Source organism: Gavialis gangeticus, unplaced genomic scaffold (assembly GCF_001723915.1).
Source record: "Gavialis gangeticus isolate Ggan-Ray unplaced genomic scaffold, GavGan_comp1, whole genome shotgun sequence".
Taxonomy (NCBI): domain Eukaryota; kingdom Metazoa; phylum Chordata; order Crocodylia; family Gavialidae; genus Gavialis; species Gavialis gangeticus.
In genome coordinates, this window is record NW_017729020.1 from 8,914,110 (window position 1) to 8,928,856 (window position 14,747).

At 51.1% G+C, this 14,747-nt stretch overlaps 2 protein-coding genes across 2 annotated transcripts; one reads left to right on the top strand and one right to left on the bottom strand.

Annotated features, from left to right (window-relative positions):
* Positions 1–823: 823 nt before the first annotated feature.
* MAK16 (MAK16 homolog) lies at positions 824–6,744 on the top strand. Its single transcript, XM_019514511.1, has 10 exons — positions 824–919; positions 1,877–1,926; positions 2,470–2,579; positions 3,151–3,215; positions 3,410–3,561; positions 3,799–3,853; positions 3,953–4,027; positions 4,921–5,034; positions 5,742–5,798; positions 6,236–6,744. The coding sequence occupies exons 1-10, from the start codon at positions 905–907 to the stop codon at positions 6,437–6,439; spliced, it is 897 nt and encodes a 298-aa protein (XP_019370056.1). The 5' UTR covers positions 824–904; the 3' UTR covers positions 6,440–6,744.
* On the bottom strand, positions 3,568–11,861 carry TTI2 (TELO2 interacting protein 2). Its single transcript, XM_019514510.1, has 8 exons — positions 10,852–11,861; positions 9,979–10,165; positions 9,060–9,152; positions 8,543–8,730; positions 8,259–8,402; positions 7,393–7,555; positions 6,887–7,003; positions 3,568–3,812 (listed from the first exon to the last, which is right to left on the bottom strand). Exons 1-7 carry the CDS (start codon positions 11,526–11,528, stop codon positions 6,923–6,925), a joined length of 1,533 nt encoding a protein of 510 aa, XP_019370055.1. The 5' UTR covers positions 11,529–11,861; the 3' UTR covers positions 3,568–3,812; positions 6,887–6,922.
* Between the last annotated feature and the right edge of the window lie 2,886 nt (positions 11,862–14,747).

Here is a 14,747-nt window from a genome sequence, read left to right on the forward strand (position 1 = left end):
AAAAATCCAGTAGCTTTTTCCCCTGAATACCCATGTGGACGCAATGTGTTTTGTTTGGACTTAAAAGATAAATCCATTTGCCAAGGAAAACCTACTTCTTATCCACAAGTAGAAGGGGGTCACGCGGAGAGCTGGGGTGGCCATCATAGGGGACGCCCCGGTCTTCTGCGACTCTGTCCTCTATTGATACGAAACCCAACGCCTTTATGTCCTCTTTAGGACAAAAATAGAGGACATAAAGGGGTCCGGTTTGGTATCAAGAAGACAGACAGACTGTCCTCTGTGATGGCCACCCTGCGTGGAGTTGCTCCTGAATCGCTTCTTGAATATCCAAGCCCTTAAGCTGCCATGGGATGGCTGCCCCTGCAACCACCCCGGGTTGAGGGATGCTCTTGGGTTTTGCAGCCACTCTTAAGGTCCTGTTTGCCCATGCGCAGTTCATACCCACCCTGGGAAAATCCCATCTGTCAGTGGGCTCTCCTGTGGTTGAAATCCTTTAGAAAAGTACCCGCCAAGGCTGCACCCCCGACTCAGGATGGGAGCACATCTGAGCTCCTTCTCTAACCCCGGGGCCAAGCGGGCACAGCTATGCGTGCAGCTCCCTGCTGCTATCTGCTGGCCAAAGCTTTGGAAAGAGCCTGAAACTTTGCAGGGACACAGGAAGCTGGGCACCAGGCAGCCCTGCCAGGGAGCAAAGGGGCTGGGGAAGCGACGCACACAACTGCAGCTCCCCCCACCCCGACTTCTCTCTCCCGGACGCGGCGACTTTGCACCCCCGCCTTGCACAGTTCTCTTGCCCTATCCCTGCCCCGCCCCTCACGCTGTTCTCGCGAGAGCCCCACGCTCCGCCCTCTAGCATGGCGGCTCCTTGATCCGGCTTCCTTGCTGCACACACGCGGGCGCGATGCACTCGGACGAGGTGAGTGTCCAGCCCGCGGGGGTTGATTCGGTTCCGTCCGCTCTCGCCAGGCAGCTGCGTCGTGGCCAATCAGCGCCGGGCTTTTCGCGTGGAGTCGGCTGCGTCTCTGCCCCTCTCCCACGTGGAAGGCGCTGGGATGGGAGGTCCATGGGCGCAGCCTGGGCACGGATGGAGCTGGTGGGGTTTGCAGGGCCCCTGTACCACCCCCATGTTTTGCTGCACGGGCTGGAGGATGGGATGCTGCCACCTTCCTCAGGCGTGCAGGGTCCTGGATGAGGAGGGGAGCCTGCTGGGGGGGTAGCACCTATTCCTCTAGTCCTCCTCCACAGGGTGATGGGAAGCTGCAAAGTCTGTGCTGCTGCCACTGTCCCAGATCTGGAAGCCTGCTCGAGTCCCAAATGGTACCGGGGGCTGATCGCAAGCGTTTCTCCCATCAGCTCTGACCGCATCTGTAATAGCCGGGCTGGCGCTGCGGTGGCTGTAGGGGCTGTGCAAAGCAGCAGTCCCAAGATGTGATTTCCGTTCCTGGTGCATCTCTTCTGTGCCTTGGTTTAATCAAAGCAACATCAAAAATAAGGGTTGGAAGGGACCTCGGGAGGTCGCATCTAGTCTAACCCCCTGCTCAAAGCATCATCCCAGCTGAGGCTTTGTGGAGCTGGGGCTTAAAAACCTCCAAGGATGGAGACTCCACCACCTTCCTAGGTAACCGTTCTAGTGCTTCACCCTCCTAGTGAGAGAGTTTTGCCTAATATCCAACTTAAATCTCCCGTGCATGAGCCCACTGCTCCTCGTTCTGGGCTTGTTGCACCATTTGCAAAATGGTTAGCACAGACTCTGCCTCGTTTGTACTCAGGCTGCATTTCATTAGCTAGGCCTCCCATAATAATCTTGCTGGTGGCTACAGAGCCACAATGCGTTATGTTGCAGGACGCAATAACCAAATTTTGCCTCTCACAGGTCGTATGGGACACTCTCGGAAACAAGCAGTTCTGCTCGTACAAAATCAAGTGAGTATTTTAGCGTCCGGCTCTGTGAGTTGCTACTGGAAGGATGAGTTTCTTGGCCATGGGGACACGCGCTCTCTGAGCTGAGTAGGTCGTTACTCAGCATTTTAATTTTGTGCGCAGAAATAGCTTAAGCTGTCAGGCTGCTTCAGGAAGGCAGCGCTTCCACAAATGGGAGGTTGAGGGTATGGTTTTGAAGCAGTTTGGACTGACAAACACCAGGGAATCCAGAACTGGTGGAAAATAGGTCCTTGACTCATCCCAGTAACGCTTAGGTGAAAGGAAGCTTGTTTCAGAATAGTGCGTGGATATTAATTAGTTAAAACAGATCCTAAAAGCCATGGCTAAGTCAGAAGTCTGCCCATGACTTGCTGTATAACCCTTTGTGCCTCTGTGACTCAGTTTCCCTGTCTGTAAAGTGGAGATGATGATCTTCATTCTCACCTTGGCTGTTGTGTGGTTGAGTGTGCTTGAATTTGTACAGCTCTGAGATCTGCGAATAGATACTTCGGGGCTAGCGGCTCATAGAAAATCTCTTCCTTCTAGGACAAAGACCCAGAATTTTTGCCGCAATGAGTATAACTTGACGGGTCTGTGTAACCGGTCGTCCTGCCCTTTAGCAAACAGCCAGTATGCTACCATCAAAGAAGAGAAGGGTAAGACTGCCATGCTCCATCATGGGCCTGTTTGCTCTAATCACAGACGGCATTGTTCCCGTTCCCCCCAGCTGGCACGTCCCTTTGAGACTTCTCACAGCTTGAATGCATGCACGTTGTCAGAGGATCCAGTCAGCTATTCCTAGCTGTTGTGGGAAGTGCTGTATGCTAGATAGCTGCTGTACTCCATCCCAGCAGTGGCTGCCTTTCCGTGGGGCAGTCTGTGATGCTCCTTGTGGGGAAAAGATCATCCACCTGTGGATATTGGGCCTTTGCTGAGACCCAGTGGGGTCTCCAAGAAGGTGGTCAAGTTGATCTGATGCCATTTGATCTGATGGGCGGATATCGGGAGATGGGTCTGCTCGGTGGCTGGGGTTGGGTTACTCCTTGGAGCACGTGCCCTTCTGATCTCCATGAGAGGCTGATGTCAGACTGTTTCCTGTGTTCAGACTGATATGCCTTGGTCCTGAGGCAACTGTCCCAGAGCAGAGGGCTTCAGCAGTGACTCTGATGTGCTAAGCCTGGCTTACAGGTTGCAGCGTAGCTGAGATCACGTTTATTGTTCCTTTAGGTCAATGTTACCTGTACATGAAGACCATTGAGCGGGCAGCCTTCCCCAGTCGGCTCTGGGAACGGGTGAGTGAGAGGGAAGGTTATATTAATCTACCAAGAACGAGACTTAATACAACTAGCATATGGGCATCTAGCATGTGGGACATCTTTTAATAATAAGCCACTCTTACAAAAGAACCCCACAGCTCCCTGTTTCAACTGTCCCAAAGAAGGGTCTCTCAAGCAGGGATACTGACAGCTGTCCCTCTCTCCGACAGGTCCGGCTGAGCAGAAACTACGAAAAAGCTTTGGAGGAGATAGATGAGAACCTCATCTACTGGCCACGCTTCATCCGGCACAAGTGCAAACAGCGCTTCACTAAGATCACGCAGTACCTGATCCGCATCCGGAAGCTGACGCTCAAGCGACAGTAAGTGAGGGTGTATCGTTTTCCTCCCCACTTTTAGTCCATGCCCTCTCCTTCCTGCTTTCCCTGCAGGAGTTTTAACTTGCCTCTGTGAGGCCAGTTTTTACCAGGCAATAAGCATGGAGCATCCTGTAACAAGCCAAGTCCGGCCTCCGAGTTAACATTTGCTCATCTGCTGTACATCAGTGGTCAGCAGGCTGCAGTTTCACCAAGTATACCCTTCTTTGTCTTTTCTCACAGACGGAAGCTTGTTCCTTTAAGCAAAAAGGTTGAAAGGAGAGAGAAAAGGAGAGAGGTAATGTGACCCATGCCTGTAGTGTCCCAATTCCTTGGCTCCTCTGCGCTGTGCCTTTGGAAATGAATGGACTCCAGCTTCTCTTTCCCCTGTTTCTAGGAAAAAGCCCTGATCGCTGCCCAGCTGGATAATGCCATTGAGAAGGAATTACTGGAAAGACTGAAGCAGGAAACAGTAAGGCTTGCTGCCATCTTTGTCTTCTAGCACAGAGGCATGTCCATCTCGTGCTCCTTCTAAGTGTGCACGAAGCTGCCCTGAACCCAGCCCATTCTCCCACCGCTGTCCTTGCTAGCAGGAGTTTCACCTTGCTTAGGGTAGCAGGTGCATTCAGGTTGGGGGAATTAAGGGGCTGTTTTTACATAGCCATGCTGCTCACTTTGGGAATGCGGCTGGGACAAGGAAATCTGTGATATTCATGAGACCAGAACTACTGCTCAGTACCTCTGTGCTCAGCTTCGTGTACATTTCTAGCTGCATTTATAGCAGAGCTTTGACGAATCCCAGACCACGGGTAATGGTGTGGTACAGAAACATGCAAGAGAGAGCTGCCTTGGTGAATAACCTGAGCAGACTCCCCTGCCAACTGCAGTCCAACCCTTTGCTTCCCCATAGCCTGCGTTTTGGGAGGGTCCACTCGACACCTGCAGCAGTGCCAGAAGAGCAAAGAATATGCCCTTGAGCTAGAACCAACAGATCAAAAAAGTTCCTTTGGGAAGGCACTGAAACCTCCTGAACTTAATCTGTCCTTCTGCTCAGCTTTCTACTTCTGAGCAAGGAAGGAAGCTCAGACTCCATAGCTCATCCTGAGATCACCCCCAAACTCCAGACCAGGCACAGATCAGGTTGTTGTACAACACACCTTATTTTTCCACTATCTGGTACAGACAGCTCCTGCTCGTCTCCTGCTTTTTGACCTGAGACTCAGAGGGGCATTCCCAATAGCACCTGTCCAGTTCTCAGACATCTGATGATCATGGTTACCTTCCTGGCAAAGCAGGTATTTGTAAAGAAATCCATGCTACTTACCTGGTAAAGTAGGTATTTGTTTTGTTTTGTTTTTCTTCCAGTATGGGGATATCTACAACTTCCCCATTCATGCTTTCGACAAGGCTCTGGAGCAGCAGGATGCAGAAAGTGAGACAGACTCAGATGTGGAGAAGGAAGAGGAGGAGGAAGATGAGGTAATGCTTTGAAAAATAGTTCAAGGCAGGATGATTAAAATTCACCCCGTGTGGTGTTGGAGCCACAATATACATCTGTGCGTGGGATCTGGATATTAACCCGTCTTAGCATGGTAATGTGAGGAGTGTGAATTCTCAGGAAGAGGGGTGCATGAGTGGGCAACTGCAAGTTATTATGTATTCCTCCATGTCTCCATTCCCTTTTCAGCCTTCCTCACTTTTTTGTTAGAGGGCTACGCAGTAAATCAGAGTTGGATTCATAACTATGTTCGTAGGGCAGACCCAGTGCCCTCTGCAGAATCCATTGTTGCATAGAGGTCTGATTGCCTGCTACGAATTTTCAGACTTCTAAATGATTTTGGACATCAGTACCTGCAAGGTTTAGGCCCACAAAGTCAGGTTGAGAGCTACTGGCCACTTTTGCAGAAGGTGACACAATGCATGTCACTGCTGAAGACTGAATGTAACTTGCTGCCTAGCAAAGGCTTGAGGTGAATATACTGCTAATGGCTACAGGTGCGTGGCTGTTAGTTTGTCGTTCATAGTCTCTCTACATAGCAAATTAGCCACAGTGCCATGAGCTCTTCTATAAAGATCAATTCAGCACACTAACTATCCAGGCCTATCCATTGCTGGGCCTAAGCCCTTAAGCAGTGACTTCCTGGAGCCTTTTTGTGGTACACTGTTTCTGACCTACTGTTTTACAGGATGCAGACAAGAGGGAGTTTGTGGAAGCAGATGAGAGTGACCTCAGTGACTTTGAGGTATGTAACGCAGTGGGCTTGGGCCAGATCCCACTACGTATCACGTGCGAGAAAAGCAACATCCTCGTAAAGGTTCATTAGAAACCAGTAGAGGCTGAAGCTTTAAGTTTGAAAGTTTCCAATGACTAAAAATATCAAATGAGGGCAAGTTAGACTCTGATCCTCTTGATAGGCAGTCGTCCTCCAGCTGACTATTTTGTCTTTCTGCTTGTGGATCAAAGCTTTGTGGCTGGGATTAGTAGCAGAGCAGCTCGATTCATGTTTAATAATATGATCACACTGTACTTTGTCCTCATCAGTGCCCCAAAGCCACCAAAGGTTAGAGAAAAGGGAGCTAGGAAACACCAGATCAGAGTGATATGCACAGTCCTGTAGGGAGTGTGGGTTTAGGTCCAATCTGCAATGAGTATTAACAAGCTCTTTCCCCTCCTGCCCAGGACATGGATAAACTGGCAACAAGCAGCGAAGAGGATGATAAATCCTCCAGTGAAGAGGAAGAGACAGAAACGGAGGAAAAGGCCCACCACACCAAATCCAAGGGCAAAACCCCGCTGAAAGGCCCCACCAGGAAAAAACGAGCTTATGTTGAAATAGAGTATGAACAAGAGACAGAACCTGCCTCCAAATCAAAAGCTACCTGACTCCTGCCTGGCTGGGTTTAGACTGGAGTTTGGGATTGGACAATTGGACTTGGAATCCATCACTTTTCAAGGACCTCTGGGGGTGGACTACTTCCTAATACACCTAGTTCAAGGATTTTTAAAAAATTATTATTTAAACAAATAAAAGATTTTTGATAGCCCGTGACAAAGAAACCAGCAGGAGAGAACTGTGGCTACTGAATGGGAAGGAAAGGGAATGAAAGCTGCAAATGGAGAGGATCTTGACATGGCCTAAGTGTGTTCAGACGTAAAAGGCCTGATCTTTAAAAGAGTTACTGAATACTGAAGAGAGGCCAGCGCTCCCTCTTCAATTCCAATCTAAGGCTGGACTGTACAGTGTATTCCCGTTGGACACACAAACCCTGCTTCTGTGGGGGTTTCTTATCTGCAAAAGCACACAATTATTTTAAATAAAAAATATTTTACTGTATAAAAATCAGGCTTTGGTGAGCAGCTGCTGTTTCAGGTGTCTTTCTGCACCTTCCTGATGCACTCTCGGATGGTGTTGTCCTCACAGCTGTGGTAGATGCCTTCCAGCAGGATCTAAATAGGAAAGCACAAGCACCAGTCACTGCATGAAGCTCCTTCTGATGCTGAGGGTGTGGCTCAGGCATTACCATAGGGGTGAGAACCAGCCTCCCTGTACTTCCAAAGGTCTCCAAGTCCTCCACGCTGTGGAGTTGAGTTGGACAGGAGGATTGCATAGGGACTGGCAGGCTGCATCTCTAGGCTCTCAGAAAGCTGGGCAACCGGATGGTCGGGCTGTTTAGTTATCAATCTTACCTACCTACTATTTTGGGAAGGCAAGCAAAAAAAAACAACACAGCCCTGTCTGTTCTAGTAGCTACAAGCAATTTGACTTTCCCTTGTAAGAAATAAGGGCAAGAAGAGTCAGTGGAGCTTAGCTAGAGCCTCTGTCCCCCCTTGCTCACCTTGACGTGCCCCTCTGTGCACCGATCCAGCAGGAGGAGGCAGTCAGTAGCACCCTGGAGCAGGGCTGTTTTCACTGTCTCGGGTGTCAGGCTTACGTCAGTCCGTACGTCCCATATCATTCTGAGCAGGGCTTTGAGGAGCACGCTGAGCCTGCACAGCATCCTGCAGTGGAAAACAACACGCGCTCTTCACTATGCGCAGCCTTGGTGCAAGCCTGGCCTAACCGCTGGCCAGCAACAACCAAAGGCAAGGCAGCGCCTGCCTCCCAGTCACCTATGCCTCTTCTAGACAGCCACTGACTTCAGGCAAAGTGTCAGTCTACAGTGGAGGTTCAACAATACATTAAGGGCAGAAGGCATGAGAAAAATCCATCTGAAAAGCAGTGAGGGGAGTTTAGAACAGCACCTGCCATGTGCGCCCTGGGCAGGAGCTGCTCTCCAGGACAGCTGCAGAGTGTTTTCCTCTCACACATTTAACAAGATTTGAGAACTTTACTCAAAAGCACACAAACCTTTGGCCAATAACAGAGTGGCAACAGGAAGCTGCTTGTTTGAATGCAACCGCCAGAGGGAGCTTGTAGCCCTTGCTAAGAGCTGCATACAAGGGACCAGCATCCAAATGAAGTGCCACTCCACTCATCACAGGATCTGCAGGCACGAACCAGGCCAACACTTTGCCTAGCTCTTGGGCTACATGTTCCTCAGCTAGGGAGCACATCTGTTAGTGACCTCACAGCTCTGAGGGGAAGTACAAGTTATGCACCATGCTTGGTGATCCATCTCTCACTAGCACCAGGGTTTGCCCTTCATTGGAGGGTGGAGGCAGTCCCATTTTGCTGCCTCCATCTACTGTTTCTTACAGATACCTTGGCCAGGCATGCTGTATGGTGCATTTCAGCGTCTCCAGTATCCCCAGTCTGGCTTTCTCCTCTGGCCCATCACAGATCTCCAGGTATGCCACAATCACCCGCTCCAGCCTCTTCAGATGACGTGCTATCAGGATGCCATGTCTGCCAAGACAAAGCAGCAGGTATTTGGAGGGAATGGACCCTGGAGACTGGAGTCCTTGTGCAGAAAGTGGCTGTGCATGCACCCCTTCCTTGCCCTGGCACACAACAAGACACTGGAGAGGCAAGGTGCTGGCGCTCACCTCTCCACAAAGGCAGGCAAGGTGTGGGCATACACTCTCCGCAGCGCCAGCCGGTGCTCCGCCTCCATGTGGGTCAGAACCAGCTGCAGCACCTCATCGGTGGGTGTAGCTAGTCCAGTTGCCTTGGACAGCTGCTGGGGAGATTTCTCTAGTACAGGCAGCAAGTCCAGCAAGCAGAGCAGCACAGCCTAATACAAGGAGGAGGAAGTCAGTATGCTGCAGCTCTGGTATTCTACACTATCTGTATACCAGAGGTATACGTGATGTTCCCTTCATGGTCCTTCCCTTCCTGGCCTCTCACCTGAAACTGCCAGCTGGCAGACCAGGAAGGAACATTACCCTTGAGAACTAACCACAATCCAACTCATTTCACTTTACAGCCCTTGATAATAACCTGAAGTGAGATTAGAAATGGTTGTCTAAGTGGAGTTTCAGAGCCCATTCCCAATGCTCTGAGCCAGCCAGTCCTGCTGCCATTTTAGTGGATGAAGATTTAGATTCAATTCTAGCAGCTTACCTGGATGAGCTGGGCTTCTCGGGAGTAGAGGTGGTTGTACAGAGCATGGTACACAACCTGAGCCCTGTTAAACTGGCACAATTCAGCAGCTGGCTGCAACAGAGGAAAAAAGCATGTATTCCCATGCACCACTTTCAGCAGATTCACACAAAGCTGATCCCTACAGCCACGTTAGAAAGAGAACAGCCTCCTTCTCAGCTATGCTCCAGAGTACAGGGAGATGGCAACTGCAGATTTGGGCTTTACAAAGCTGGGTTATGGAAACGAACCTTGGAGGGACAAAGTTAGCGAGACAGCTGGTGATTAGAGGGACCTGGAGCCCAGGATAACAATGCTTTCCACTGACTCACTGAGTAGTCTCACCCAAGTCACTGGATTACTGAGGCCTTTTGTTTTTAATCTTCTTATAACTGGGAAAACACACACTGGCTCAGCAGGGATGCAAGAGGGGAAATATATGTCTGCAAAGTCCTTTGAAATATTCCAGTGAAAAGAAAAGAATTACTACCATTAGTAAACTTGAGCTCTAGCTCCTGCTTAAAGCACACGACAAAGGACAGCAGCACATGAAAAGCCCCAGGTTAACCAACATAAAATCTGAGAACCCCACAAAACCTAGCACAGGCAATGGGGAATGCAACTGATGCCAGCTGGAGATTTGCCTGGCAACTTATAAATATCTCTGATGGACACCCAGGTTATGATTCACACACAGATGGATATGGATAGTTCCTGGCTGCCATAATTACTGCAGTGTGAGCACATGGTGTGCCATCTCTCATGTCATCCCAGAGCTTAATAGCAGAGCCAGGAATAGGCATCAGGGGGCCTGACACACAATTTTCAGCTCTGACCAATTTCCCCACGTTCCCCAACAGCAGCCTGGTTTCTCTTCTGCTTGGCACTGATCCTTCCTTACCACATTGAGGATGATGTGATGCAGGCAGAGCACACCCAGGATTTTATTCTCCTCCTGGTAATCATCAGAGATCAGCAATGATGGGGGAAGAACACTTTCCAGGTAACGGCTCAGCCACGGCCGGGTGACCTGACGCAGCGTCTGGGAGAATACGTGCTTTGTGGCGGGGTTGCATTTCCATGTCTCTCTGGAAACATGGGAAAAGCAATCACTATAAGTGTTTTGCAGCAGCTCTCACATCAACCATGATTCAGCACATAAGCCAGGACTGGCCTCTTAGCCAGTTAAATCAAACTATTTCCCTAGTTAATACAAATAGCTCCAGCTGTTTTCAGAGCCCCTCACACTTCAGCCAACAAGAAAGTGATGAAAAGATCTCCAAGAAGAGAGCAGAGAGGAGATGCCAAGTAAACCTCATACCATCACTTCTTTTTTCTGACAAGTCACCAACGATTTTGAGGAATTTAATCGGGGGGTCTGAAGTAGCTGTGGCCTAGTTTCCTGCAAACGGATGCTTTAGTCAGTGGCAAATATTCCACTGATTGCAAAGGGAGCTGCAGCCCCAGACATCCACACTATTCACTTGGTTAACACCTACCAAACAGGCCAGAGAGGCAGCCAGCAGCTTTCTTTATGGAGCCAATCCATATTTCCCAGAGGAAATCCGGTATTTACCCAAAACTGCTTCTCTCTAATCTGGATGCTCCCAGTGACCCCCGCTCCCTGCCCTGCCCTGGGAATACAGCTTATTGCTGAAAGCACGTGCTTCAAGAGACTTTGAACTCGACTAAGGTTCAGCAGCACCCTGTATGTCCCTGCAATGCCCCCAGCAACCCCTCAGGACTGCCATTCGGTCCCTGTGACGCTACTCACTTGGTCAGCTCTGGTTTCAGGAGCCCCATCACTGCAGCAAACCTCCCCGCCTCATCTTCATTCGTTCCCCGGAGGAACTCAGCCACCGACCCGCAATCTGCAGCTCGAACCAGCGAGGCCAGCAGCTCCTGTGCCACTGACTGAGACCTTGGGCTGGTCCACGGCCTCTCTGTACAGTGCGTTGCAGCAAAGACGTAGGTGGGCCCTGCCAAGCCACGCAGGACTGGATCCGCCACCGTGGGACCCAGCAACGCCAAGCCCTTGGCAGCTTCCACTTTTGCAAGGAGGCTGAGCAACACCAAGCCAACATCGGCCACTCGCTCGGCCACCAAGGCGTAACAGGCACTGTGGCCGGGGAGGTCCCCTGCATCCCGCTCCAGCTTCGGCAGCGCTGCGTAGCTGCTCAGCGTCCTCACCATGTCCCCCAGCACTTTGAGGCTGGGGGGCGGGAGGGCGCCTCCAAAGAGCCACTGGCAGTCTGCCGCCTGGAAGAGCGCACTCAGGTCCCTGAGCATCCCAGCCTTGGTGCTGCTGCGGGCTCCCCTGCCTGACAGCAGCAGCAGGAGTTGGGACAAAACCTGTTCTGCTGGCGGGACAGAGGAAACAGGCTGCCCGGGATCTCCGGGCTCTTGCTGGCTCTCCAGCTTCAGGGATGCCAGCAGGCTGCTGAGCTCCATGGCCCTGAAGGCGGAGGGACCACTCCCCAGCCCCAGGCCTGTCGCAGCTGTGGGCCCACAGCTCCCAGGGAGCCTGCAGCACCAGGGCAATGAGGGGACCCCAATCCCTCCTGTGCCCCCACAACCCAGCCCTGCCCCTGGGCTGGGGTCAGCCCCTGGTACCCTTACAGGGCAGGGTCCTGGCTCCCCTCCTGTGGGGCTGGCACAGAGGCAACCCCCTGCAACAGGACAGGAGCTGGGACCCCCATGCGATCCCCTCGGGGGGCGGTGCTCAGCCCCGCCGCGGGGTGGCACCACCTCCCAGCCGTCCACCCGCAGTACTGACGCACGTGATTCCCCCGCCCCCCCCTCGCTTTCCCGCACGGTCGCAAACTCTGCCGTAAAGCAGAGCGCGAGCGCGAGCGCCGGCCGCGGAGAGGCGGGGCAGACGATGAATAATATTAGCATGCGTAATGAGCCCGCGGCTCTGTCCGTCGCTCGGGGGTCCGGGGGCGGGTTAGAGGCCGAAGTTAGGATTGGAAGCGAGAAGAGGCGGCTGCCTGTCGCTTGGCTGGAACAGAATAAAGAGACGCATTGAAATGATGAGGGAAATGCCACTATCAATAAGTCACCCTAACTTGCAAATTGCAGGCCTGAACTGTCTCCTATAGTGGAACAGAACCGCGGGCGATCCTTCAGGTTCAGAAACGTGATGAATGGGGGTGGCACGCGCCTGCGTGATATGTGCCGTCCTCTTGTTACGACGGGGCACATTACCCATCTGACCTGAACCTGGGGTCTGTGATGTTAGTGTTACTACGTCTGGCGTCATAGTTGTAGGATGTTGGGGAGGGCCTGAGAGTGGGGGTTGATGTACGTTATAATGAATGGGCTTGTGGTATCATGCTATGCGCAAACGTGAAAGTGATACAGGGGTCTGCGTTATCACACTGTGTTCAAACGTGGTATGAGGAGGATGCCTTAGGTTGCGGGGTAATAAAGGGGTTTGTGATGTCACGCTGCGTTCAAATGTAAAAATGATACGGGGTTTACAATGTAATAGGGATGTCACACTGTATTCAAATGGGGTATGAGAAAGGTACTGGAGGTTATGAGGTAATAAGGGGATTTGTGATGTCATGCTGAGTTCAATGTGGCGCGGGAATAATACAGGAATTTATGATGTGATGGAAAGGTCTGTGATGTCACACTGCGTCTTCTTGTCTCAGACCAACACGGCTACCAAGTACACCCCTGAGAATGATGCAGGGGTTTATGATGTAATGGAGGGGTCTCTGCTGTCATGGTGTGTTCAGTGTGGGGGTTTATGATGTAATAGAGTGATCTATGATGTCACACTGTGTCCAAGTGTGGTGTGAGAACAATGCAGGGTTCATGATGTAATAGAAGGGTTTGTGATGTCACGCTGTTTTCAAATGTATGAGCATGATACAAGTATCTGAGTTGTAGCTATATTGGTCTAGAGGTAAAGGCAATCAGGACTCGTAGTAGAGATGACATTTTTTATTAAACCAACAAGATTTTTGCACAAAAATTTCTTCAGTTGCAAGCTTGCAGATACAAACACCCTTCATCACGCATTGGAGAAAAGATTGTAAAAGTTCTCCTGGGTTGAAATGAAAGTTCATATTTCATAGGATTTCACAGAGGAGTCAAGAGATGGAAAACTCCTCTGGGCAGTCTGTTCATAGCTGGTATGAAGCCTCTCGCCCCTTCTGAGGATCTGTCATGATGCAAATTACCTTGAAACAAAGACAGGAGCAGGATCTCAGGTTTCAGGTGGTCACAGTTGCCTCCTGCTTGTGAAAATATGAAGATTTCATTTAAAAAATGGGCTAAAATTCAATATCGTCCATGTGTCAGGTACCCAAGTTATAGCCGTATTGGTCTAGAGGAATGATACGGGGGTTTATGATGTAATAGAATTACATCATAACCCCCTGTATTTAGAATTGAGAATGATACAGGGCTTAATGATGTAATCATAGAATCAGTGAGTCAGAATGGACCTAGACAGATCATCAAGTCAGACCCCCTGCCATGGGCAGGAAGGAGCACTGGGGGTGGAGGGGTCATAAGACCGCAGCCAGGTGCCTGTCCAGTCTCCCCTTGAAGATCTCCAAGGAAGGGGAGCGCACCACCTCTCTGGGAAGACTATTCCAGGCTCTGGCCACCCTTACAGTGAAGTAGCTCTTCCTAATATCTAACCTAAACCTATCCTCCCTCAGCTTGCGGCCATTGTTCCTGGTGACTCCAAGGGGGGCCCTGGGGAACAGACTTTCCCCGAGTCCCTGCTACTGGCCCCTGATAAGGTTGTAGGCAGCCACAATATCCCCCCTTGGTCTCCTCTCACAGAGACTGAAGAGGTTCAGGTCCCTCAGCCTCTCCTCATAGGGCTGGCCACGGAGGCCCCCAACCATACGAGTGGCCTCCTCTGGACCCTCTCCAGGTTCCCCACGTCCCTCTTGAAGTGCGGCGCCCAGGACTGGACACAGGACTCCAGCTGCGGCCTGACCAGCGCCGCATAGAGGGGGAGCAAGACCTCTCCGGGCCTGGTAGTGATGCCCCTGTTGATGCAGGACAGGGTGCGGTTGGCTCTGCCTATTGCTTTGTCGCATTGGCGACTCATATTCATCCTGGAGTCAATCCTGACCTAATAGAAGGGTCTGTGATATCATGTTGTGTCCAAATGTGGTGTGAGAATGATACAGGGGTCTATGGCGTAATAAAAGGGTCTGTGATGTCACACTGTGTGCAAATGTGGTGTGAGAACGATACAGGGGTCTACGGGGTAATAACATGCTGTGTTCAATGCAGCGTGAGAATCATACAGGGGCTGGTGATGCAATAGAGGGGTCTGTGATGCCACACTGTGTTCGAATGCTTTTGGTCCTATCCTTCTCCCACCCCTTTTGGTAAACCTGCTCTAGCACCAAAAGGTAGCATTGGGATCCAGGCTCTGACCCGTTTTCCTTCTGCTCTTTCTCAAATAGCAGCTAGGTAACAGATTGCAGAAGGCAGTAAAGCACTGGAACAGGTTACCCAGAAAGCAGGTGGAATCTCCATCCTTGGACATGATTAAGACCCGGCTACACAAAGCCTTGGCTGGGATGATCTAGTTGGGCACATCCAGAGGAGCACGCACGTGTCTGTTGCCCCGCCTCAAACCCCTTTGCGGCAGGGCAAGAGGCACATGGAGGAACGAAATAACATTCCCCG

What these genes read in the sequence shown, in the direction of transcription:
- TTI2 (XM_019514510.1), bottom strand. Translation starts at nt 11,528, where the DNA reads ATGGAGCTCAGCAGCCTGCTGGCATCCCTGAAGCTGGAGAGCCAGCAA. An exon ending in GAGAAGCCCAGCTCATCCAG is followed by an intron (nt 8,731 to 9,059) that starts GTAAGCTGCTAG and finishes TCCTTGTATTAG; the next exon opens with GCTGTGCTGCTCTGCTTGCT. An exon ending in ATACAGCATGCCTGGCCAAG is followed by an intron (nt 7,556 to 8,258) that starts GTATCTGTAAGA and finishes TTTCCACTGCAG; the next exon opens with GATGCTGTGCAGGCTCAGCG.
- MAK16 (XM_019514511.1), top strand. An exon ending in TACCATCAAAGAAGAGAAGG is followed by an intron (nt 2,580 to 3,150) that starts GTAAGACTGCCA and finishes TTGTTCCTTTAG; the next exon opens with GTCAATGTTACCTGTACATG. An exon ending in AAGAGGAGGAGGAAGATGAG is followed by an intron (nt 5,035 to 5,741) that starts GTAATGCTTTGA and finishes ACTGTTTTACAG; the next exon opens with GATGCAGACAAGAGGGAGTT.